Source organism: Mustela nigripes, chromosome 5 (assembly GCF_022355385.1).
Source record: "Mustela nigripes isolate SB6536 chromosome 5, MUSNIG.SB6536, whole genome shotgun sequence".
NCBI classification, from domain to species: domain Eukaryota; kingdom Metazoa; phylum Chordata; class Mammalia; order Carnivora; family Mustelidae; genus Mustela; species Mustela nigripes.
In genome coordinates this window covers 103,766,450-103,790,841 of record NC_081561.1, presented here as the reverse complement: position 1 = coordinate 103,790,841, position 24,392 = coordinate 103,766,450, and the positions used below count along the sequence as shown (strand labels likewise).

At 37.7% G+C, this 24,392-nt stretch overlaps 1 protein-coding gene across 7 annotated transcripts in view; it reads left to right on the top strand.

The window, feature by feature from the left end:
• Positions 1-24,392, top strand: part of UBE3D (ubiquitin protein ligase E3D) — a 154,116-nt gene that overhangs the window by 92,257 nt on the left and 37,467 nt on the right. For 6 of the 7 annotated variants that reach the window (XM_059399220.1, XM_059399218.1, XM_059399216.1 and 3 more), the window contains one exon: positions 1,318-1,456. In XM_059399220.1, the coding sequence (XP_059255203.1) occupies positions 1,318-1,456 (139 nt within the window). Of the gene's footprint in view, positions 1-1,317; positions 1,457-24,392 lie in introns of those variants that run through there. The other variant, XM_059399223.1, reaches the window with a different exon arrangement.

The following is a 24,392-nucleotide window of genomic DNA, read 5'->3' as shown; positions in this document are numbered from 1 at the left end:
CTGATTTCCCCCTTTACTTAAAGCACTAGATATAGGAATTGAGGAAGCCAGGATTCTATACCCAATCATATTGTTTCTAAACACATACCTCATCCCAGAGAAGGCTCTTTACTTTTCTAGACTTCGGTTTCCTCATTTCTTGAATGAAATATTCTCAAATAGGTTCAACAGGATGTAGCAGAGATACTTCCTAGGCTACTTTGGAAGATGAAGGGAGCTTCCTGCCAACCTTCCCCCTTCCAACAGAGCAGCTTTGCTTTTATTTGTATTGTAAATGGAGCTTTCACAGGACTTTTTGATAAAAGGATTCTGTCACTTTTTAAAGGTTTGAAAATCAACGAACTAGACACTTCATAGGGCATATCCAGCTCAAACAATTTCCACATCGGTAGAATGAGGATAGTGACAGTTTCATTTCATAGGTATCTGAAGGACGAACATGATGTTACATGTAGAAGAGGGCATAGAATATAGGAAGCATTCAATATGCTAGCTGTTATCCATCCCCCATCCCAAATAGACCCCTCACAAATGAGACTGCATTTCATCTGACTCTTTTTTTTGGGGGGGGGGGAACATTTTTTTTTTTATAATTTTTTATTTTTTTTTATAAACATATATTTTTATCCCCAGGGGTACAGGTCTGTGAATCACCAGGTCCAAACACTTCACAGCACTCACCAAAGCACACACCCTCCCCAATGTCCACGATCCCACCCCCTTCTCCCAAACCCCCTCCCCCCAGCAACCCTCAGTTTGTTTTGTGAGATTAAGAGTCACTTATGGTTTGTCTCCCTCCCAATCCCATCTTGTTTCATTTATTCTTCTCCTACCCACTTAAGCCTCCATGTTGCTGACTCTTAAACATTGAGTATGCAGTGTTGACCTGAAAAAATTGCCGAATCTGTCTTTTATTAAAAACATTATAAAAATGTCTTAGATATTTACTCTGAATTTTTAGTATAACCATTTTATTTCTAGTGTTTTCCCTTCTACTTCTACTGCTTTTCCCTTCTACACTTGAAAGTCTTCTCCTTCTCCATCAGATTTTTGAAATAATTATGACCAGATACATTATGAAATTATTATTATATTTTGAGAGAGAGAAAGAAAGCAAGAGTGGGTGGGGGAGGAACATAGGCACAAGGAGAGAGAGAATATTTAGCAGACTCTTTGCTGGGCCTGGAGCCCGTCACTGGGCTGGATTTCACTATCCTGAGATCATGACCTGAACTGAAATCAAGAGTTGGATGCTTAACCGACTGAGCCACCTAGGTGCCCAACAATTATGTAATTATACACATCAATGTGTTTCAGGTTTTGCAGTGCTTGGGAAAGTGACATCAGCATCCACTCTCTAACCCTGCCCTCTGCAACCTGCTTGGAGCTGCTGCTGATATTATCAAGGAATAACGCCACACTGCCTCCATCCCTTCGCTCTATGAATTCTTTTCAGGTAAATACAGTTATTTATCAGGAGATAATTTTTCAGTTTTACTTGTAATTGTTTTTTTAAGGGTCTTTTATTTCACAGGAGACAGCCCACAGAACTCACAGTTCCAGATAATAATAATGATAAGCCCAAGGCATGTAATGCTTTGTCTGTCTCTTTGAAATAAATAAACAGTAGAGGCTCACAATTGATTAGATAATAGTCTAATGGTGGCAGAACCCCCATCAGTCTAACTCCAGAGTTTGTTCTCTTAACCTCCATCTCCTGCGTCTGAGAGAAATGGCAAAAACACTTGACAAAGACACTGTGAATGCCGCTTTCCTTTTCCCAGCTTTGCCCTAGAACAAATATTTTCATCCATTATTAGTAGCTTTGCTATTGTTAGCTTGCAGTTGAATCGCCAAATAGATGTTTAACATGAATGGTTCCCTACCCACTTCCAGGACCTTTTCCCTATTTCCCAAGTCCTCCCTCATCACTTGGACACTCCTTTGGATAATTATCTGTGCTCCTGGTAAAGGACATGGTCAGAATAGAACAAATAGGACAAAACAACATATGTGGTCTAATCAACAGGAGGACCTCCTCCTCCCTGGTAGGCAGCTCATTGTACTGAGGTGGCAAATGGGAATTAAATGTTAATTATTTGCTTAAGTTTGATCCATAGCTCCTGAATGTAACATTGAACTTACCTATGACTCTTGACAATGGAAAAATAGTCATGAGCTCTCTGAGGCTGATGAGAAAGTCACATGCATTGCTGAGAAGTGAGTAAACATAGGTTGGCTCTACTTCTGAAGGATTGTGGCTGCATCCTAAAATAACTTCAGGATCAGTGTAGATTGCTTGATATACCTTTGTGTCAAAACAAGATGCTGAGGGGCGCCTGGATGGTTCAGTGGGTTAAAGCCTCTGCCTTCGGCTCAGGTCATGATTCCAGGTTCCTGGGATCGAGCCCTGCATCGGGCTCTCCGCTCCTCGGGGAGCCTGCTTTCTCCTCTCTCTGTGCCTACTTGTGATCTCTGTCTGTCAGATAAGTGAATAAAATCTTAAAAAAACAAAACAAAACAAAAAACAATAAGATGTGGATTTTCTTGTGAATTACAGCTCAGGAAATTGTTTTTAAAAAGTACTCCAAGAGAATGCTTCCAAACACATTTTACAAGGCCAGCATTACCCTGATGCCAAAACCAGACATGAATGCCACTAAAAAGGGGTTCCTGGATGGCTCAGTCATTAAGTGTGACCTTTGGCTCGGGTCATGATCCCAGGGTGCTGGGATCGAGCCCCACATCAGGCTCCTTGCTTGGAGGGGAGTCTGCTTCTCCCTCTCCCACTCCCCCTGCTTGTGTTGCTGCTCTCACTATCTCTCTCTGTCAAATAAATAAAATCTTAAAAAAAAAAAAAGAATGCTACTAGAAAAGAAAACTACAGGCCAATATCCCTGATGAACATGGGTATAAAATTCCTCAACAAAATATTAGCAAACCTTTAAATTCAATATACAATGAATATATTGACATTTATTCCAGAGATGCAGGGATGGTTCAACATCTGCAAATCAACCAGTGCAGTATACCACATTAACAAAATGAAGGGCAAAAATTACATGATCATCTCAATAGAGTTAGAAAAAACACTTGACAAAATTCAGCACACATTAATGATTAAAAACTCTCAATAAAGTGGGTATGGACGGAACATACCTCAACATAATAAAGGCCATAATATGACAAGCCCATAGCTAACATCATACTCAATGATAAAATCAGGAATAAGATAGGATGCTCACTCTCACCACTTTTATTTAACATAGTATTAGAAGTCCTAGCCAAAGCAGTTAGGTAAGTAAAAGAAATAAGAGGGATCTAAATTAGAAAGAAAAGGAAGTAAAACTATTTACAGATGATATATTACATAGAGAAAATCCTAAAAACTACCAAAGAACCAGTAGAACTAATGGAAGGAAAAGTTTCAAGATACAAAATCAATATACAAAAATCTGTTGTGTTTCTGTATTCTAATAACAAAATATCAAAAAGAGAACTTAAGAGGCATCTGTGGCTCAGTTGGTTAAGCATCTGACTTCAACTCAGGTCATGATCTCAGGGTTCTGGGATCGAGCCGCATGGGTTCCCTGCTCAGTGGGGAGCCTGTTTCTCCCTCTCCCTTTGCCATTTCCCCTTCTTGTACTCTCTCTCTCTTTTTTTCTCTCTGTCCAATAAATAAATAAAACCTTTAAAAAATTAAGAAAACAATCCCTTTTCCAATTATGTCATAATAAATTGGGTAAAATGAATAAAATACCTAGGAATAAATAAAGTTGAGGTAAAAAACCTGCACACTGAAATCTATAAGACATTAATGAAAGTAATCAAAAAAGACACAAATAAATGGGTAGTCTGTGCTCATGGATTAAAAGAATTGATATTATTAAAATATCCATACCACCTAGGGCAACCTAAAGATTCGGTGCAATCCTTATCAGAATTCCAATGGCATTTTCCACAGAACTAGATAGACAAAGAATTCTTAAGGTTGTGTGAAACCACAGAAAACCCCAAATAGCCAAAGCAGTCTTGAGAAAGAACAACAAAACTGGAAATATTATGCTTCTGGAGTTCACACTGTATTACAAAGCTATAGTAATCAAAACAGTATGGTCTTGGCATAAAAACAGATACATAGATCAGTGGAACAGAATAGAGAGCCCAGAAATAAACCCATGTATATACATGGTCAACTAATTTATGACAGAGAAGCCAAGAATATACAATGGGTAAAGGGTAGTCTCTTCAGTGAATGGTGCTGGGAAAACTGGACAGCCACAGGCAAAAGAATGAAATTGGATCATCTCAAAAATTAACTCAAAATGGATTAAAGAACTTGAGTGTGGGACCTGAAAGTATAAAACTCCTAGAAGAAAACGTAGGAGGTAAGTTCCTTGACAGTGGTCTTGGTGGTGATTTTTTAAATCTGACACCAAAAGCAAAAATAAACAAAGGACTACATCAAACTGAAAAGCTGCTGTACAATAAAGGAAATTGTCAACAAAATGAAAAGATGACCTACTGAATGGGAGAAAATATTTGCAAATCGTAGATCTTGTAAGGGGTTAATATCCAAAATATATAAAGAACTCCTACAACTCAGTAGCAAAACCCCCAAACACTTCAATTAAGAAATGAACAAAAGATCTGTAGAGACATTTTTCCAATTAAGTCATATAGATGGCCAACATCAACATACAGATGGTCAACATCACGAGTCATCAGAAAAATACAGATCAAAACCACAGTGAGCTATCATCTCACACCTGTTAGGATGGTGATCATCAAAAATATAAGAACCAGTGATGGTGAGGTTGTGTTGAAAAGGGAAGCCTTGTGCACTCTTGTGGGAATGTATATTGGTGTAGCCCCTGTGGAAAACAGCAACCTGTTGGCCAAAAATTTAAGAATAGTACTAGCATATGATCGGCAATAACACTGCTGCATGTTTATTGAAAGCAATGAAAACACTAACTTGAAAAGGTCTGTGCATCCCTACTTCATTGCAGCATCATTTATAATAGCCAAGATATGGAAACAAACTGAGCGTACCAACTATGGATGAATGGATAAAGAAGTTGTGGGGCATAAAAGCAAGGGAAGCAAGGGCAAAAATGAACTATTGGGATTTCATCAAGATCAAAAGCTTTTGCACAGCGAAGGAAACAGTTACCAAAACCAAAAGACAACTGACAGAATGGGAGAAGATACTTGCAAACGACATATCAGATAAAGGGCTAGTGTCCAAAATCTATAAAGAACTTAGCAAAGGGTTGCTGGGGGGAGGGGTTTTGGGAAAGGGGGGTGGAGTTATGGACATTGGGGAGGGTATGTGCTATGGTGAGTGCTGTGAAGTGTGTAAACCTGGTGATTCACAGACCTGTACCCCTGGGGATAAAAATACATTATATGTTTATTAAAAAAAAAAAGAAAAGAAAAAGAAAGTCCTCTCTTGATAGGAACCAAAGACACAGGCAGAGCCTTATTTTTCATGTTATAACGCTGTGAAAATGTGCAACCAAAATGTACAAACATTTGGCTGGGGCCAGGGCAGTGGAATAAGCGAATACATTCATTCACCATGTGAGCTGGCTAATAAAAGGAAGAGGCCCCCCCCCAAAAAAAATTGTGGGGCATATATATGCAATTCAACCATAAAAAAGAATAAAACCCTGCCATTTGTGGCAACATGGATGGACCTAGAGGAGATTCTGCTAAGTGAAATAAGTCAAGACAGAGAAAGACATACCATATGATCTCATTTATATGTGGATTCTAAAAAACAAAACCAAAGAAACCCAAGTTCACAAATATGGTGAGGACAAAACAGGTAAAGGTGATCAAAAGGTACAGATTTCCAGTTATAAAACAACTCACTTCTGGAGATACAATGTACATCATGGTGGCTATAGTTAATAATACTGTATAGCATATTTGAAAGTTGCTAATAGATTAGATCTTAAAAGTTCTCATCACAAGAAAAAAATTTTTGTAACTGGGATTGTGCTGGATGTTTATTAGACTTATCATCATGATGATCATTTTGTACTGTATATAAATGTGAAGTTGTTATACACCTGAAACTAATATAACATCATATGTCAATTATATCTCAATTAAAAATATTTTTTAAATAACTGCTCCAGTCTAATTTGCATGCATGTTCTCCTGGGAAGCTGTGATATTATGTTTGATAGTTTGGGCTTTGTGTACCTGTTTTATTTATCAGCTTCAATCCTGAACTCTCAAAGGAACCTCTGAAAATACCATCTCATTTTGTAAGAGAGGATACTGAGATTCAGAGAGGTAAATTCAGAGAGTGAATTTGCCAGGGAATACCCACCGTGTTAGAGACAGAGCTGGACTCACCAGGCTTGTGCCCTGGTAATTCCACCTGCTACCCAAACTCAGGACTTGCTGAAGTCCTGGAAGATTGAGGGGGTGTGAGTGGTAGATGGAGACAGGTTGTATCTGCCTTGGGATGTTCACAAACACACCTTATTTTGCAGTTACTTATAATTATTTATATACTACCCTGAACCAGAAATGATTTAAAATTCTGTATTATCAATCCCTATTTCTTTTAAGTTGTGCTCATTGGATTGAACATTGAATAACATAAAAGTTTGTATATGCCCACAAACATTTATGGAGGGAGATGTAAGAAACTTAATAGTGGTTATCTTTGGGGAGCAAAGCTGTAAGACATTTACTATTTAAGTCACTTTCTCATGTACTGTTCGAAATGTTTATATGATGGGTGAATGGGGATCAAGAGAGACGACTCTGACTTGGAGGATGTTATAGCGTATGAGGGAGATAGAATAATCATCCATGTGTGATATAAATTGAGAATAATTTTATTACAAAGTAGCCTTGAGTCTTAAAGAGATTAAGGTAGAAGAGTAATTTAAACTGGGTAGGGGGGGCAGAATTGAGAGGAGGCCCATCCTGTATTGTCCCTGAGACAGAGGAGGTCTTAATCCCTTGACGGATCTCAGCTCAGGCTCATGTCAGCGCCTGGGCACGAAAGGGCTGTGTGCGCTCAGCGGTGTTAGTGCCCTCTCATAGCCGCTCAACCGCAGGAGCTCTGTGACTGACTCTCTCCCCACCTGTGATTATACTTCCTCTGGTTTCAGCCTGGTTGCGGAATATTATTAATCAGAAGCACAGACATTTTCCCAGTTTCCAAGCTTCAGAGAAACTTGGCACAAGTTCACAAACAGTGTCTGCAAAAGCGATGTAGTCCTTGCCGCTGCTACCTCTAGAAAGAAGCGTTCTTATCAGGACCATACCAGGAACCGACTTCCTTATGCAGGTCTTCACTGCAAGATAAAGGATCAGTGAAGAAGGGGAAGATGTCTGTCAGGATTAGAAAGAGATGCTCTGCTTTTTCATCTTCGTAACACCTACTTAATCATTTATTACAATGGCAAGGAGTGGGGCTGCTAATTTTACCCATATTTGGGATTTACTTTTTTCAATTCGAAATTCACATCTTTTAAAGCGCTGTATTGGCAAGAGCTGTAAAATAGTAGAATGACACTTGTTAAAGATACCATCTTTACATTTCCAGTTCTCTTACTTTCCAGGCCAATTTAGTGACTGCTGCTTTTTTGTAAAAATGTTATTTTAGGTTCCAGGGATTCAAACGGCCCTCCTGCTTGAACTACTATCACTGCCAGATCCCAAAAGGACAGGCCTACCTTATTAATTAGAGCTATTAAAATATATGAAATTTTAACTTCTTAAGTTATAATGTAACATTTCTTTTAGGCCAATAAGTACATCTTTTGATGGATTTGTTGTAATTTTAACTTGTACCGTGTTACCATACCTTAGTACCATAGTGTGACTATGAGCAAACAGAATGTAAGATTTGGTTGAGGATCACTGATTGATTGCTAAGCACATACTGTAGTTGTTGCGCCCCAAGAGGAAGGATGGATTTCTGTCACTCATGGCTTAAAATTCTTCCACAACCTTCCTGTTGCAATGAGAACAAAATCCAAACACCTTATCAGAAGCCAGACCTACCTTTGGCACTCTTGGTAGACAGTTACTTAGGCCCAAGGCCCCAAAGGTCCCAGCTGAACATTGCTTTCCCAGTTTGACCGTGCTTCCATTTCTTCTGCAGTTGGGTCTATTTCACTCTAAGCGTAGAATAACTAAGTGGTAACATGGTAGAGGGCTCCATTAATAGATGCAGTCATCTGGCCAAAATCTTCTGTCTCTCCTAATTTATGATTTGACTCCCACAGAGAATTCCCACTAAGAGTCTTCCTTGGAAACTTATACTCACCTGGGAGATAAGGAGTGTTCCACTGCCTCAAGCCCTGAACTGAGGAAATCTTTTTTGTTTTCTCCCACACCTTACCTCATTAACTCCCCTTCCATCAGCTGCTCCCGGCCTTCCAAACTGTGTGGGTGGCATTTCTAAGGGCATAGAGCCCCCAAATTAAAGCTTCTTTGTTTCCCCCCAGGTAGATTGCTGTGTTCTGTAATAATTGTAAATGTTTTCACAGACATCATCCTTTCTTAAATCCTCACAACAACAAACCCTATTTTAAAGGTATAGAAAGGAAGTAATCTAGACAAGTTCATGTAACTGCTAATATGCACAGCTATGTTTTTTATTTTAATGCTAACCTAGGTCCTCTGGTTCTGAGTCTATTATTTATTTCATCCCCTGACAATTTCATCAAAGAAAAGGGTAAATGGTCCTTTTTCACAGTCCTGAGTTTTATATTACCTTATTTTTACCATCTGGCAGCAAAAGTTTTTCTTTTATTAATATCATCCTTTAGAGAACCACAACCTTCAAACATGGGCACATTATGAGTAACAGTCTCAAGCATTATGGATCCTAGCAAAAAAGTTGAGCTTCATCAGGTTAACAGTTTTATGTTTATGCTGTGTGATTGAATTATGTAGTGAAAATATGTAGAAAAGAAGAAACAGAAAAAGCTTTATAGAGTTCATCTGATAATTAGGGTTGGTTAGGGATATTTTTCAGCTCTAGATGGATTTGAAATCATACACTTTTCACTGCAGAGGGATGAAGCCAATGAATCAATCTTAAATAAGGGACCTGTAGACAGATTAGAGAAGAGGAATCTCATTTATGTTACCTGTATGTAGCTTGATTTTTAACTTTAAGAAATCCACTGGTAGTTGGATTTCATCATTTCTGTGATGTAAAAACTATATTCAACCTCTCAATTGTTGAGAAGTTAATAATTTTACAAATAATTCTCCCATCCTTCTGCTTTTTTGCTACTGCTAAGACCTGTCATGAGAGAAGAGGGAAGGAAAGTAACACATGAAAATTTGCTTTAATCAGTTGGCCATTTATTGGCATCTCAGGTAAAAAGTTTTGATCATAGAGTAGTTTGAAGGATGTACATTTTAAGAAATATATAATCTATAGGGGCTCCAAGAAATCATGAGGCAGAGGGCTGAGAACTTTACAGCAACAAAGGGCTTCAGAGAAGAGAAAGTGAGGTTTCTATCTCTGTGCCTTTATTTTCATCCTTTCAGACACCACACTACTCAAATGCCCTTATCTTTCTCTTGCATGCTATGTTCATCTCTGAGTAAATTATAGCCATTATTATCTTTTTAAAAATTTTTTTAAACATTTTTTATTTATTTGTCAGAGGAGCATGATTACAGGCAGACAGAATGGCTGGCAGAAGCAGAGGGAGAAGCAGGCTTCCTGCTGAGCAAGGAGCCCAGTGTGGGACTCGATTCCAGGACGCTGGGTTTCATGACCTGAGCCAAAGGCAGCCGCTTAACCAACTGAGCCACCAAGGTGTCCCCATTATTATCTTTTAAAGTAACATTTTACAAATTGATTATGAAAAGATCATGACTTTCATGATAAAAATTGGAAAGTACAGAAAAATGTAAAAAAAAATATGAAATCTCTGTGAATAACCAACATCGGCATCGTAGGGTTATTCTTGTTAGTGTGTTTTATGTGTGCTTTGAAAATGCACATGCCAATGTACATAACCAAATACAAACCATTTTAGTATAAAACTGGCCTCATTGGAAGTGCTGGGAATGAGATACTGGCAGTATTCTGCTCTTTCCCTTGCTTCATCTTCTGGCATAAAGACAATCTTCCTGGAGACTGCTAAAGGGCCTTGGGGTACTTTTATATAAAGGTCCTATTATTAGGTGAACCTGGATAAGATGGGAGGCAGTAAGCTATTGCAGATGTCCAGGGCTTACTGCAGACTTAACAGGAGGTAGATAGACCTTCATCAAGATGGGCAGGCACTTGCTAGAATTTGTGCTTGGCTCTCTTGGTAATCCTTGTATGCATTCCAGAGATTTAAGGGAATAGAGTTGGCACCCTCAAGTCCTGAGAAGTGTCAGCCTTCTTTCTTTCCTGCTGATTCCTTTGTCCTCAGTGGGCAGAGATAATCAGGAGTTGAGTGCTACCCAATATATTTAGGCAATCCAGTTCTTAAAGGTAGTGATTACTGCTCTATTTTCATTCTCTCCTTCAAACAGATTTCTGAGAATTGCTCAGCAATTTGGGTGTGAAAAGGATGTTGCCTCCTTCATCCCTTTTTGCCCTGCAGGGCATTCTTGGTTTGGGAAAATGAGCAGGTATCCTTAGTTTAATCCAGCTCTGTAGTGTGGATTCTGCCTTCCTCTGCCTTCTTACCTACCTGGCTACCATGCTGACTTATTCCCAGGAGAGCTCGGAGGATGGGCCCAGGCAGAGAGCCAGCCAGTGGCCGCTCGCCCTTCCCACGTTCCCTGCCGTGTGCCTCGCTCCTCACGGATTTCTGTCCCTACCAAGGAGTTAGGGTTGTAAACAGAGCAGGTTAGTTCCCAGACCATCCCTTGACACTGGTCTATATCTGAGGAGCTAGACTTGGGTTTGGGTAGCTTGACTGGGCTGGGGGTGCTCTGCCTTTGGCTTCACTGGAAAAAGCAGGAATTGAGGTTTGCCCCAGAAAGTCAGTAATAATATCTCTTGTTTTGCTTGTTTTAGGATGTTAACTCACCCTCCGTCCCAACTTTAAAGGAAATGCATACTCGTAGCCTAAAAAAATAGAATCTTGAAATTAAACCAACTACTGTCTAGCTCAGTTCAGTCCATCTGTCCTTCCTGACATGGTGGGGAGAGGAAGCCTGATGGCAAGGCTTGGCAGGCTCCAAGGGCACTCCTGGTCTGCACTTCCACTCTGAAATGGGTGTGTGTGTGTGGGGGGGGGGGGGGGGCTGGAAGACAAATAGGAAAAAAACCTTTTAATTATGATGAAAATCTGGTCACTAGCTCAAATAAGTTAATTATCTTCCTCTTGTCTTCACTTTTTATTATCAGTCTGCACTTACTGAAGTTTACTTATTGAAGTAAAGTGAATCATCAAGAAGCTTGTATTTCTTCTTTCCTTTTTTTTCTTCTTCCATTACCTCTCCCTTTCACACTGGGGTGCTTTGTAGAATCCAGGTGTTAGTTGTCTCTGTAAGTCATCTCACTGTCATTCAGGATGAACATCTAGCATCCCAGTGTCTCCCAGCCTGAGTTTCTTCCTTCTCTCGGTGATCTACAACCTCTGGAGTTCTCTCTCCGGTATGGTCTGGTAGGACAGTCATTTATCCTGAGGAAGGATGCTCAAGGTGGCTTGTACTCTTAGGTCTGCCACCAACTGGACTTGTGACGCTGGTCTAGGTAGGTAACCTGTATGGGTCCTGGTTTCTTTATCTGTACATTGAGGAGTCTGGATTAGATTAAAATGTTCCTTTTAAAGTAGATGTACACAGAGTCATTTTGTCTCTTCCCGGCTGTTCCTAATTTATTCACCAAGGCTGAATAATACAACTTTATTCCTTAAAGGGACTAGGTTTCTCCTGGATGTCCTGAAACTATTTCACTGAAGAAAGGCATAGATAAAGCCGCATTATGTAGTTTCTCTTTCCTCTCCAAGAGAATGAAGTCCATGTCACAAGACGTTCCTAATAGCCCCAAGGAAAGATCGGGAATGATGAGACTAGAGATCTGCCTGGCCTTCTCTTCCTGCCTGAGAGACCCAGGTCACTCCTTCATGGAACAGTCCCCACCAATGGGCTGTCTGTCAGAGAAAAGGAAGGGGAAGAAAGCTTCCTTTGGATAGCCTTCCACCCTCCCCTCAGTCTTCTTCTGCTTTTGGGTTCACCTCCTCTGTCTGACTCTGGATCCTGGTCCACACTGAAACATTTGTGACTTAAGAATTTTCCAGTGCTTTTGTGTTTGCGTTTATTTGTAAATGTGTTTATTCCAAGAAAGTTGTCTAAAATGTGAACCTTTCCCCTTGCTGGGAGCCATTAAGGAGAGGAGTTGGTTCTCTCACACACTTACTAGCACAGCTGTGGTTCAGTCAGGTGGCTTCTTGGTGGCAGGTTTTGCTTCCTTGGAAGGGTAGCTAAAGCTGTATGTCTGCTTTTAGAAATAAAGTGGCATCATAATTGAAATCACTGAACTTGCTTCTCCCGTGGAAGAAGCTAGTGTGTTGTTCACTAGAGCTTTGTTGATGGGAGGGGAAAAGAACAGTCTGGGAATGATGCCAACCTTCAAGGGTATGATGGATTGGAGGGTGGCATTGTTTTAAGCCTCCACCAAGAACCTCTCATGATCCGTCCTAGCAACAACTTAGAGCTGCAGCAAAGCGAGGAGATTTAGAACAGGAAAGGTGTTGGGGAACCAGGCCAAAGGGACTGTGAGAAATGAAGTTATTTTATTGTCCTTTCCAAACATGCCCTTCTAGACCTGATAATTGACATGGGGAAAGCCCTGGAATAGAGGTAAGAGATGGGTTTGGGTTCTGATCTATTCCACCTGCATCAGTATGATGGGTTACAAGTCACTCACCTGTCTAGAGCTCAGGTTTCTTAGAAATTCACTGATGCTAAGATTCAGTGGTTAAAGGATTCACAGTACTGTGAAAGCTTATGAACTAAGTTCCCTCGAAGAAGCAAGGCTGGTGTCTAATCTAAGACTAGCATCCCTTTAAAGATAAAGACCAGCATGTTTCTTCTTACTAGTTTAGAAGCTGGGAGTGATGGTTGCAGAGGATTGATTGTGTTGGAATGGCAGGGAATGTACGTCTGTAGCTTCAGCTGAGGCTTCATGCAGTTAATATCTGGAGTTAGCTTTCAACAGTACAAGGCAATTGCATTAATCTGTAGCATACAGAAGAATTCTGGTGCATTGTCTGAAGCTGTAATGAAAGAACACAACCTAAATTGGAGTAAAGAATTAACGGGGGGCATCTGGGTGGCTCAGTTGGTTAAATGTCCAGCTCTTGATTTCAGCATAAGTCATGATCTCAGGATTGTGAGATCAAGCCCCACGCTGGGCTCCACCCTGGGCTCCACCCTGGGCATGGAACCTGCTTTAGATTCTCTCTCTCCCTCTCTTGCTGCCCTTCACCACCCTCCCCCGCAAAAAGATCAGAGTGATGTTTAGATGCTGGTGCCTTTTCTTGTCTCTTTACAACTGTACATATGTACATAACAACAGCTTTATAAACAACTTCATTTGTCCATACTTCCAATGTTTCTGACTCTCTTCCTTCTGGTCTTTAATTATTGTTTTCTTCTCATTTAACTTCAGCTTGGGTATTATTTGTAAAGGAAATAAATGTTCAGATATTGTCCATTTGAACTGCCAGATGCTTTTCAGCAAGTCTTGCTATTATACTAATATTTTAAGCAGAAATCAGAGCATTGCAAACATTTTTTTAAATGGTTCTTTATTCATAAACTTGATGCAAGTTTACAAAATTTACTGTATATTGCCAAATAAATCTGCAATGAAAAATAAAACCCCCAAAAAACAAAGCATGCCAAATGTGCAGCTGTCCCATCTGTTAACCATCAGGATATTAAAGAATTCAATAATGTGTTCAAGATTTAGCCTTAGGTTTAAGGAACTTTAATGCCTTAAAGAATTCTGCCTGGTCACTTGTTATCTCAGCAACTGGTAATCAGAACTTTATACAAATGTAACCAAGTAAACAAAAATTCCGGAAAAATTTTCTACTGTCCTCTTAACCAAAATAGAACAAAAAGAAATTAAACACTCACAATAATGCAGAAGTGCCACGTTTCTCTGATGTGGTTTACAAAGTTAAAAATTGAAACATAGAGCAAATGCATAGGAAACACTTTTGAATTTTGTAACTTGTTTGTGCAGAAAATGTGCTTCTGGATTTCATGTTAAAAGTGCTTAATAACTAGAATTTACTTTTAAATCAAACTTGGGTATACAAAAAAAATCTATCATCAACCAAACAGGATTGATTCAGGTAAGGCAATAAAATGGAGGTACACTGAATAGAGTCAGGTTTTATAAAAGAATGAACACATGTAGAGTTCCTATTAGTCTTTCAATGCAAAAGCCATGGTTATGACTATAGCAAAAATTTAAGAGTCTCCAAATTAGATAACTTTCTGTACGTCACCGGGCAGCTTTTGCTTAAGGATTTTTTGTGCCAATCACTTTATAAGTTTATTAGTTTAAAAATGATTGCAACATCCCGTTAATAAAATGGAAACGTAAAATAAAATGATTTAGTATTTTAAATAACTTCAAGCTCTATACTGCAGTTCTTCATAAGAAATACTGAACCAACAAGAAGGAGATTCAGCCCAGCAAGACTCTGATGCCCCAGTGGAAACAGAAGACATAGTTCTTGATATTTTTATTTTAAATAGATGTGTTAAATCTGCTTACATGGTTGTAATTTCTTATATAGTGGGAATTATGTATACCATCTTTGCATATTTGAGTGTGATGAGAATAGTATACATTTTTTTGGTTGTCATATTTTTCTTCCTTTTTTCATATTATTCTCTGTTATCTTGATTTTTTTCATCCTAAAAAAAAAAAAACAAAAAACCTGCTCTCTTGGAAGCAATAGTGTGCAGGGTTTTTTGTTTTGTTTTGTTTTTTCCTGGTAGTGGTTGCTCTTAAAAATTTAAAATATATAGAACAGATAGTTTTCTAGCAAAAACAAAATTGTTCAATATCTTTACTTCTTTCAAACAGGCAAGAGTTTTATCAACATTTTATCTATTTTTTATTGTTGGTATATGGTTGACATACAATGTTATTATATTAGCTTCAGGTATACAGTGTAGTGATTCAGTAATTCTATACATTACTCAGTGCTTATTACAATTAAGGTTAGGTACCATACAACGTTATTACAATGTTATTGACTGTGTTTCTTATGTTGTACTTTACATCCCTGTAACTAACTTATTTTAGAACTGGAAATTTGTTCCTCTTAGTCACCTTCAACTGTTTTGTCCATGCCTCCCAACAACCATCTCCCCTCTGGCAACTACCGCTTTGTTCTCTGACTTTTAAAAGTCTGTTTTTTATTTGTTCATTTGTTTTGTTTTGGTTTTAGATTCCACATATAAGAGAAATCATACAGTATTTGTGTTTCTCTGTCTGACTTATTTCACTTAAAATAATCCTTTCTTTTCCATCCGTGTTTTTGCAAGTGGCAAAAATCTCATTCTTTTTTATGGCTGAGTAATATCCCATTGTATATAGAAGCCGCAGCTCCTCTATCCATTCACCTATTGGTGACTTGGCTTAATTTCACATCTTGGCTATTGTAAATAACACTGCAGTAAATGTAGAGGTGAATAGATCTTTTCTTATTAGTGTTTTTGTTTTCTTTCAGTGAATACATAGTAGTGGAATTACTGGAGCATATGGTATTTCTATTTTTAATTTTTTGAAGAAACTTCTCACTGTTTTTCACAGTGGTTGCATCAATTTACATTCCCATCATAGTGCAGGGGGATTTCCTTTTCTCTATATCCTTGCCAAAACTTATTATTTCTTATCTTCTTTATATTAGCTGTTCTGACTGGTATTAGGTAATGTGTCCTTATGGTTTTAATTTGCATTTTTCTGATAATCAGTGATGTTGAACATCTTTTCATTTGTCTCTTGGCCTTCTGTATGTCTTTGGGAAAATGTCTATTTGAGCCTTTGCATACTTTTTAAATGAATTGCTTGGTTTTTGGAGTTCAGTAAATTTTTTTTTATTTATTATGGATATTAACTCCTTGTTGGATATATATTTGCAAGTACCTTCTCCCATTCAGTAGGTTGCCTTTTTATTTTATTGGCAGTTTTGTTTGATGTGCAAAAACTTTTGATTTTGATATAGTCCCAGTAGTTTATTTTCACTTTTGTTTTTCTTGCCTGGGGAGATATATCCATAAATACACTGCTAAGGGTATGTCCAGGAGATGATTGCCTATGCTGTCTTTTAGGAGTTTTATGGCTTCAGGTCTCACAGGTTGGTCTTTAATACATTTTGAGTTTATTTGTTAAAAGTCATAAGTATTCCAGTTTCATTTTTTTGCATGTAGCTGTCTGCTTTTTCCGACTCCATTTTTTGAAAAGACTGTGTTCTTCACTGTATATTTTTGCCTCCTTTTTCATAAATTAATTGGCCATTTATACATGGGTTTATTTCTGGTCTTTCTATCCTATTTCACTGCTCTGAGTCTGTTTTTATGCCTGTTTTTGTGTCTGTTTTGATTGTTATAGCTTTTTAATATATCTTGAGATCTGGGGGTATGATACCTCCAGCTTTATTCTTTCTCAAGATTGCTAAGTTTGCTTTGGCTATTTGAGGTCTTTTGTGGTTCCATACAAATTTCAGGTTGTTTTAGTTCCGTGAAAAGTGCTATGGGTATTTTGATAGGGGTTGCTTTGAATCTTCAGATTGGTTTGTGTGGTATGTACATTTTAACAATATTAATTCTTCCAATCCGTGAGCATGGAATATCTTCCCATTTATACCATGTTCATTTTTTTTCATATTGCCTTCTAGTTTTCAGAGAATAGGTCTTTCACCTTGGTTAAATTTATTCCTAGGTAGTTTAATCTTTTTGGTGCAATTGTAAATGGGATCGTTTTCTTAACAATCTCTTGCTACTTCATTATTAGTGTATAGAAATGCAACATTTCTGCACATTGATTTTGTATCTTGTGACTTTAATGAGCTTATTTATTAGTTCTAGTAGTTTTTTGGTTGAGTATTTAGAGTTTTTTCTATATAGTATCATGTCTTATACAAATGATAAAAATTTTACTTCTTACCAATAAGGATGCCTTTTTCTTTCCTTATCCAGTTGCTCTGGCTGAGACTTCCAGTATCATGTAGAATAAAAGGAACAACATCCTTGTCTTGTTCCTGATCTTAGAGAAAAAGCTTTCAGCTTTTCCCAATTGAGTATGTTGTTACCTCTGGGGTTTTCATATATGGCCTTTCCTATGCTGAAGTATCTTCCCTTTAAACCTCCTTTGTTGAGATTTTTTATCATGAATGGTATTTTGTGAAATGTGTTTCTGCATCTGTTGAGATAGTTGCATGATTTTTTTATCCTTCCTTTTGTTAATGTGGTGTATCACATTGAATTACGAGTATTGAATCACACTTGCATCCCTAAAATGAATCCCACTTGGTTGGGTGAATGATCCTTTTAGTGTATATTGAATTTGGTTTGCTAATATTTTATTGAGAGCTTTTGCATCTCTTTTCATCAGAGATAATGGCCTGTAGCTCTCTTTTTCTGCAGTGTCATAGTCTGGTTTTGGTATCAGTGTAGGGCTCACCTTGTGGAATGAATCTGAAAATTTTCCTCCCTCTCTTGTTTTTTGGAAAAATTTGAGAATAGGTATTCTTATTCAAATTTTTGGTAGAATTCACCTATGAAGCTATTGTCTTAGACCTTTGTTGGTGAGAGTTTTTTGATTGCCAGTTCAATTTTGGTGTTCATAATTTGTGTATTCACATTTTCTATTTCTTCTTCATTCAGTTTTAGAAGGTTGTGTGTTTCAGGATTTATACATTTCTTCTAGGTTGTTCGGGTTCTTGGCGTATAATTTTTCATTGTATTCTTTTATAATTCCTTGTATTTTTGTGGTTTCGATTGTTATTTCTATCCTTTTATTTCTGATTTTATTTATTTAAGTTCTCTCATTTTTTTTCTTGTTGAATCTAGTAAAGGCTTATCAATTTTGTTTATCTTTTCAAAGGACCAGCTTTTGTTTTCATTGTTCTTTTCTACTGTTATTTTCATCTCTAATACATTTATTTCCATTCTGATCTTTATTATTTCCTTCCTTCTACTAACTTTGGTCATTCTTATTTATATTGTGAATGATGTTATGTTTGATGACATCATGGAGTTCCCCTAACCTCTTCTCGATTTTTATTATTTTTTTCTTTTTACTGTGCAGCTTGGTTGGTCTCCATTATCTTCTGTATCATTGATTCATTCTTTTGCATGCTGTAATCTGCTGTTGATTCCCTCTACAGTAGTTTTCATTTCGGGTATTGTATGCTTCTTTATTATATTTTTTATCTCTTTGTTGATGTTCTCACTGAGTTCATCCATTCTTTTCGCAAGTCTAGTGAGTATTTTTATGATCATTACTTTGAACTCTTTATCAGGCATATTGCTTATCTCCATTTCATTTAGCTCTTTTTTGTGATTTTTGTCTTGTTCTTTCATTTGGAATATATTTCTCTGTCTCTGTATTTTGTCTAACTCTGCGTTTGTTTCTGTATTTTAGATGAATAAGCTATATCTCCTAGTTTTGAAAGTAGTGTCCTTGTATAGAAGAGTTCCTCTGGTGCCCTGTAGTGCAATCCCCCCTGTCACTAGAACCAGGTGCTCCAGTGGTCCCTTTTTGAGTTGTGTCTGCCCTCCTGTTGTGGTGGAACTCAGCCCAGGAGGCTGCAGTAAACTGATTTGCCTGCTGTGGGCACACTAGGCATAATTCACTCCCTACACTATTGAGAGGCCTGGCTGTGACAGTAGGGGCTCATTGGTGGGTGAGGCCAGTCCTTAGCCTGGCTGTGTGCAATTAAACTCTGCCACACCTGCGGTATATAGAAGGTAGGTCTTAGTCTCTGCACAGGAAGCTGGAACTGTGGGCACACTGTTGTGTGAAATTATCTTCCCTGCCTTCCCAGGGCACAAGTTACATTGGAAGTGAGTCTGCCAGGGAATGCCAGGTGGGGCATTTGGTGCTTGCAAGATAGATGGATAGTGTTAGAACTGGCTTCTGCAAACATCTGGGGAGAGCAAGAGAAATGGACCTGCCTAGAGAAGTCTTCTACAGATCACTGCCCCTCTTGCATGGATGTAAGATTAGTCTATAAATCTCATTCACCTATATCCCAGGCGCTTTTCAAACTGCTGCTTCTCTGCTGTGTGTCAGGCTGAGTTTAGCATGAGCTCTCTAAGGGTGGGGACTCAATTTCATTACATCCACTAGCTCTCCTAGATTTAAGCTCCACTAATTTCCAAAGCCAGGTGTTATGGGGATTCATCTTCCCAGTACAGATCCCCAGGGTTGGGGGTGCCCAGTGTAGGTCTGATCCCCACTTCTCTTGTTTGTGATATCCCTCCAGATTTTGGGTAGTCATCCAGGCTTTGGTTCCCATCTGTGTCTCTGCTCCTCATACCCTTTCCTCTGTGGCCTTCTCCCTCTGACTAGGTGTGGAAGGTCCTTTCTGCCCATCTTCATTTTCAGAGTTAGTTATAATGGATGTACTTGCCTTGGTGGATCCATGGCACGAGGTGAGCTCAGGATCATTCTTCTCTGTGTCTTCCTCAACATGTTCCTTAACTCTCTATTAAGCACATTTTCCCCCTCACACCACATCTTCCCCATTATTGTCTACTGTTTCACTTAAAAACAAATTTATTGTTTCACTTAAAAACATATTTGTTTTTGTTATTTGTTTCACTTAAAAACAAATTTGTTTTTTGTTTGTTTGTTGTTTGTTTCACTTAAAAACAAATAAATTAGTTATTAGTTTTAAGTATTTTAATGTTCATTACATACGTATATATCAGTTGTCATGCTTTTTGTTTTTCTCTTAAATCCCATATCCTTTAGTATTGCTTTCACTGACAGCTTATGAATAGCATACTCACTTAGTCTTTCTGTGTCTAAAATGTCTTTATTTTGTTCACAGTCTTGAAAGATCACTAAGCTAGGTATAGCATTCTGTACCTCTTTTCAATTTGAAGATCTATCACTCATTGCCTTCTGCCATCTATTTCTGTTGATAAGACAGCTGTTGTAAATTATTTGCTATTCCTCTGAAGATAATCCATCCTTTTTTTCCTACCAGTCTGTAAGATTTTATCTTTGTACTTGATGTGCTATATTTTTATAGTGATGTCCAGGTGTAGATTTAAAAAAAAAATTTTTTTCCTTCCTAATACTCTGAGACCACTTCATCTGAGGACTCCTGTTTTTAATTAGTTCTGGAAAGTTGTTAACAGTTGTATAGTAAATTTCGATTATCCCTCCCCTCCCATTTCCTTCTTTTTATCTCCTATGAGACATATATTGGAGTCTTTCAAGCTATTCTCCTTTGTCTCTTAAATGTTTTTTCAAATATATATACCTGAATTCAAGATAAATCTCTCAGTAGTGGGTTTTCCAATTCACTCATTCTGGTGTTTATCCCCATTATTGAGTTTTCTTTCAATGGATATCAACTTTTTATTTCCAAGATACCAAGTTTCAAAAGTCTTAATGAGAATTTGAAATTCACATGCCCTTAAGTCTTTTTCATTTGTTTCATAATTTTAATTTTGTCTGCAGCTGCTCAGTCTTCTAGTTGTTAATATTGTGCTATTTAGGATTTGATTTCTCATGTGTTTTAGAATTTTAGTGTCGTCGTTGGCTTTCTATGACTTAACCCTGGTTTCATATCTGTAGTAGGAGAATAGCTACCCTTACTGTCTGAAAGCACTTTGTAAGGAATAAAGGCAAGGTGTGACCATTTTTATAATTAATGTAATTGGTATCACATTTTACCACTACTCTCTCTTTGAAGTCAGAGTTGTTGAGGATGGGTGGGTGGCATGGGGAGGAAATGAAATATGTTAGGTTATGATAAAATTACACATCCCCAGATTTTTTAGTTGTCTGCTAAATGTTGTCAGCAGTTCAGGTCACAAATTGCAGAGTAGTTTCTAGAAGCAAATGGATTGTGGCTTTGTTTTTACTTTTAGAGTTGTGTGAAATGGAAAGGAAATTGTGTTTAATGATAGTAGAGCTAGCTCAACCATTTGCTGTATTTTCAGTGTTTCTTAACTATTGTTTCTTTTTTAACCCAGTGATAGTACCTACAGTGTACATTGCTAGTTAGTGTTTAGGTGCTTTTTAAAACCCATTTAAACTAAACTTGCTCTGGATGTACAAGGGTTTCTTATATTATGTCTTTTGTTAATTATTTATTTCATTTCATAATGTTGAGGGTTTGGAGGGTGTTACTGTGGATATGATGCTTTTTATTAGTTTTATAAGCCATTTTGTGTCCTTCCTCTGCCCCCAAAACAAAAACAAAAACTGTACTTTGGCAGTTGTTGAGAGACAGTGAGAGAAGTTGCAGCCTGAGTTGGACTCTGTATACACAGAATTAAATGTTTTCTTCTCATATTGCCACATTCTTGGCAATAGTCAGCTGGAGCCCTGCTTTTTTTCCCTAAACTGGTCATTTTTTAAATTGAAAAATTTGCATCCTGCTCTTTCTCCATGCTCTGGAGAATCAAAAAGTGTTCTATACATTTCCCGGCTAGCAGAAAATAATGGTAGCTATGTAGTAATCCATCTCACAAACTGAAAACAATATGAAAAAACTTCCCAATTATGAAAGCTCTCCACACATATTTGGAGACGGACAATGCCAAAAGTTAAAATAACTGTGAGTAAATAGAAAATAAATCTAGTTCTGGCGTTCAGTTCCTTATACTTCTTTCCCACCTCCACTCTGCCATAAGGCTTTTTGTGAGCAAAAGCAGAATAAGAAAAACTACAAAGAAGACAGAAGACAGAGGCTAGCAAAAGTGCCTAAGGGTGATTTTGAATGACCACTAGAAAAGTTAAATCCAGCCTAAATTTTAAAATTCTGGAAAAGTGTCCAAGCAGATCAGAGCTTGTGGAGTATAGGAAAGAGATTTTGGAATACGTGTGATTCAAAGGGTCAGGTGACATATAGTACCAGGTATAACATTTTAAAAGACAGGCACAGTTTAAAAGGTAATAATTTAAAAGAGTAAACGTTACTTAACTGGGGCAGTCTTTTGGAGGAGGGGAAAACAGCTTCTGGAGGAAGGAAAAAAAAGAAAAGAAGGGCTTTTTAGCAGTTACATGAAGGAGAAAAGAAAAGCAGGTTGAACACGGGGGTGGATTTAGGATTCTGTAAGACAAAGGGAATCAGATAATCAGAGAACTCAACAGCTTTTTTCCTACCACCAAAACAAACCTACTGACAGAAAAACCCACTGAAGAACCTGGGCTTTTGCTAGGCTAACAGAAAAGGGCTCCTTTCAAAATAGCTAATTAAAAAAAAGAAAAAAAGAAAAAAAACACCCCAATATCATAAAAATGAGAAAAAGAAAGTCAGTAGAGAAATTATGCAGAAAATCAGAAAACACAAAATCAAAACCTTCAATTCTGGAAAATCCTTCTCTGCACAGTGACCATGAAGCAAAAGAAAAGTGTAAGTACACACTCCAGACAGAATTAAGGACATCAAGCATTTGAAGATATGAAAAACAACTGTGAGTCAGAAATGCAAAATGGACAAAACCCAGGATAAATAAAAAATCAACCCGAGTTGATTGAACTAAGGAAATGGAAAGAAGAAGACAAAATGGTCTTAGAAATGAAGCATAAATTTTAAAGTGCCCAATTGAAAATAGACTCTAATGAAAATTTAATAAGGGGTTTGAAGACAGGGAAATAACCAGGAAAATGAGAACGACATAAAGAAGGAAATAAGGGTCTGAAGAAGAGGCAGATTTTTACCTCTGCCTTCTTAGGTTTTTTTTGGCTGGCTCTGAGAAACTGCCCTAAGACAGATTAACAGGAGAAAGACATACAAATTTAGATAAGTTTTGCATGACACAAAGGTCTTCATAAAGAGTGAAGCCCCAAGGAATGATCAAACCCACATTCTTTTATAGTAGGTTGAACAGAGAAGCAATTGAGAAAAACTATGTGAGGAGGCTAAAGGAAGGTAAGAATTATTTTAACTAGGTCTGTTTGCACAAAATTTTTTTTGCTCTCAGTTTCTGGTCCTTCATAAGAATGTTACTTTCCTTCTGGTTTAGGAAGAACATCTTTCACCTGGGAATTTCATATCCTACTTTTTAAGAAAAAGAAGGAAGGTCAATGTGTTTTTCTTTGATTTGCTCTTTTTCTAGTGCTTTAACTTAAAATAATTTTTATGTTAAAGTAGCATATTTTGGAGTGCCTTATTCTGCCACCCTTCAGGTCCAAGAGAAATGAGAATCAAAGATAAGCAAAGAAGTCATTTAAAAAATTTTTTCAGAGTCCCAGAAACAAAACAATGACAAGGAGATAATATTTAAAACTATAATTTAAAAATAAATTACAGAAACAGAAAAAGACCTGAATCTCTCTACACATTGAGAGAGTTCCCTGGGTACTTGGGAAAGTTAATGTAGACTGATCAAATCTGAGACATATCAGACTAAATCTTAGATTTCAGGGATAAAGATAAATTACTCAAGTGTCCTAGGTCAAAAGATCAAATAACTTGGAAAGGCAAAATAATTAGAATAGCATGAAACTTAAAAATCTACAAATGGAGATGATAGTGGGGGCAGCATTTATTTTTTAAATTTAAATTCAGTTAATTAACAATGTATTCATTTCATGGGTACAGGTGTGTGATTCATCAGACTTATATAATACTCAGTGCTCATTACATCACATACGTTCCCCAGTGTCCATCACCCAGTTACCTCATCCCTGTAACCCCTCCCCACCCACAACCCTCAGTTTATTTCCTATGATTAAGAGTCTCTTGTGATTTGTCTCCCTCTCTGGTTTTGTCTTGTTTCTTTTTTTCCTCTCTTACCCTAATTGTGGTGTGTGTGTGTGTGTGTGTGTGTGTGTGTGTACACCACTTCTCCTTTATCCATTCCTCTCTCAAAGGACATCTAGACTCTTTCCATAGTTTGGCTATTGTGGACATTGCTGCTATAAACTTTGGGATACAGGTGTCCTTTCAGATCACTGCTTATTTGTATCTTTGGGGGTAAATGCCCAGTAGTGCAGTTGCTGGGTCTTAGGGCAGCTCTATTTTCAACTTTTTGAAAAACCTCTAGACTGTCTTTCAGATTGGCTGCACCAGCTTGCATTCCCACCAACACTGTAGGAGGGTTCATTTAAAAAAAAAAAGAAAAGAAAAAAAAGAAAAAAGAAAAAGAAAAAGTGAACAACAGATACACTCAAATAAGGTATAAATCAAGGATTTTGCATACAACCAGGCTTTCCTTCAGATATCAAA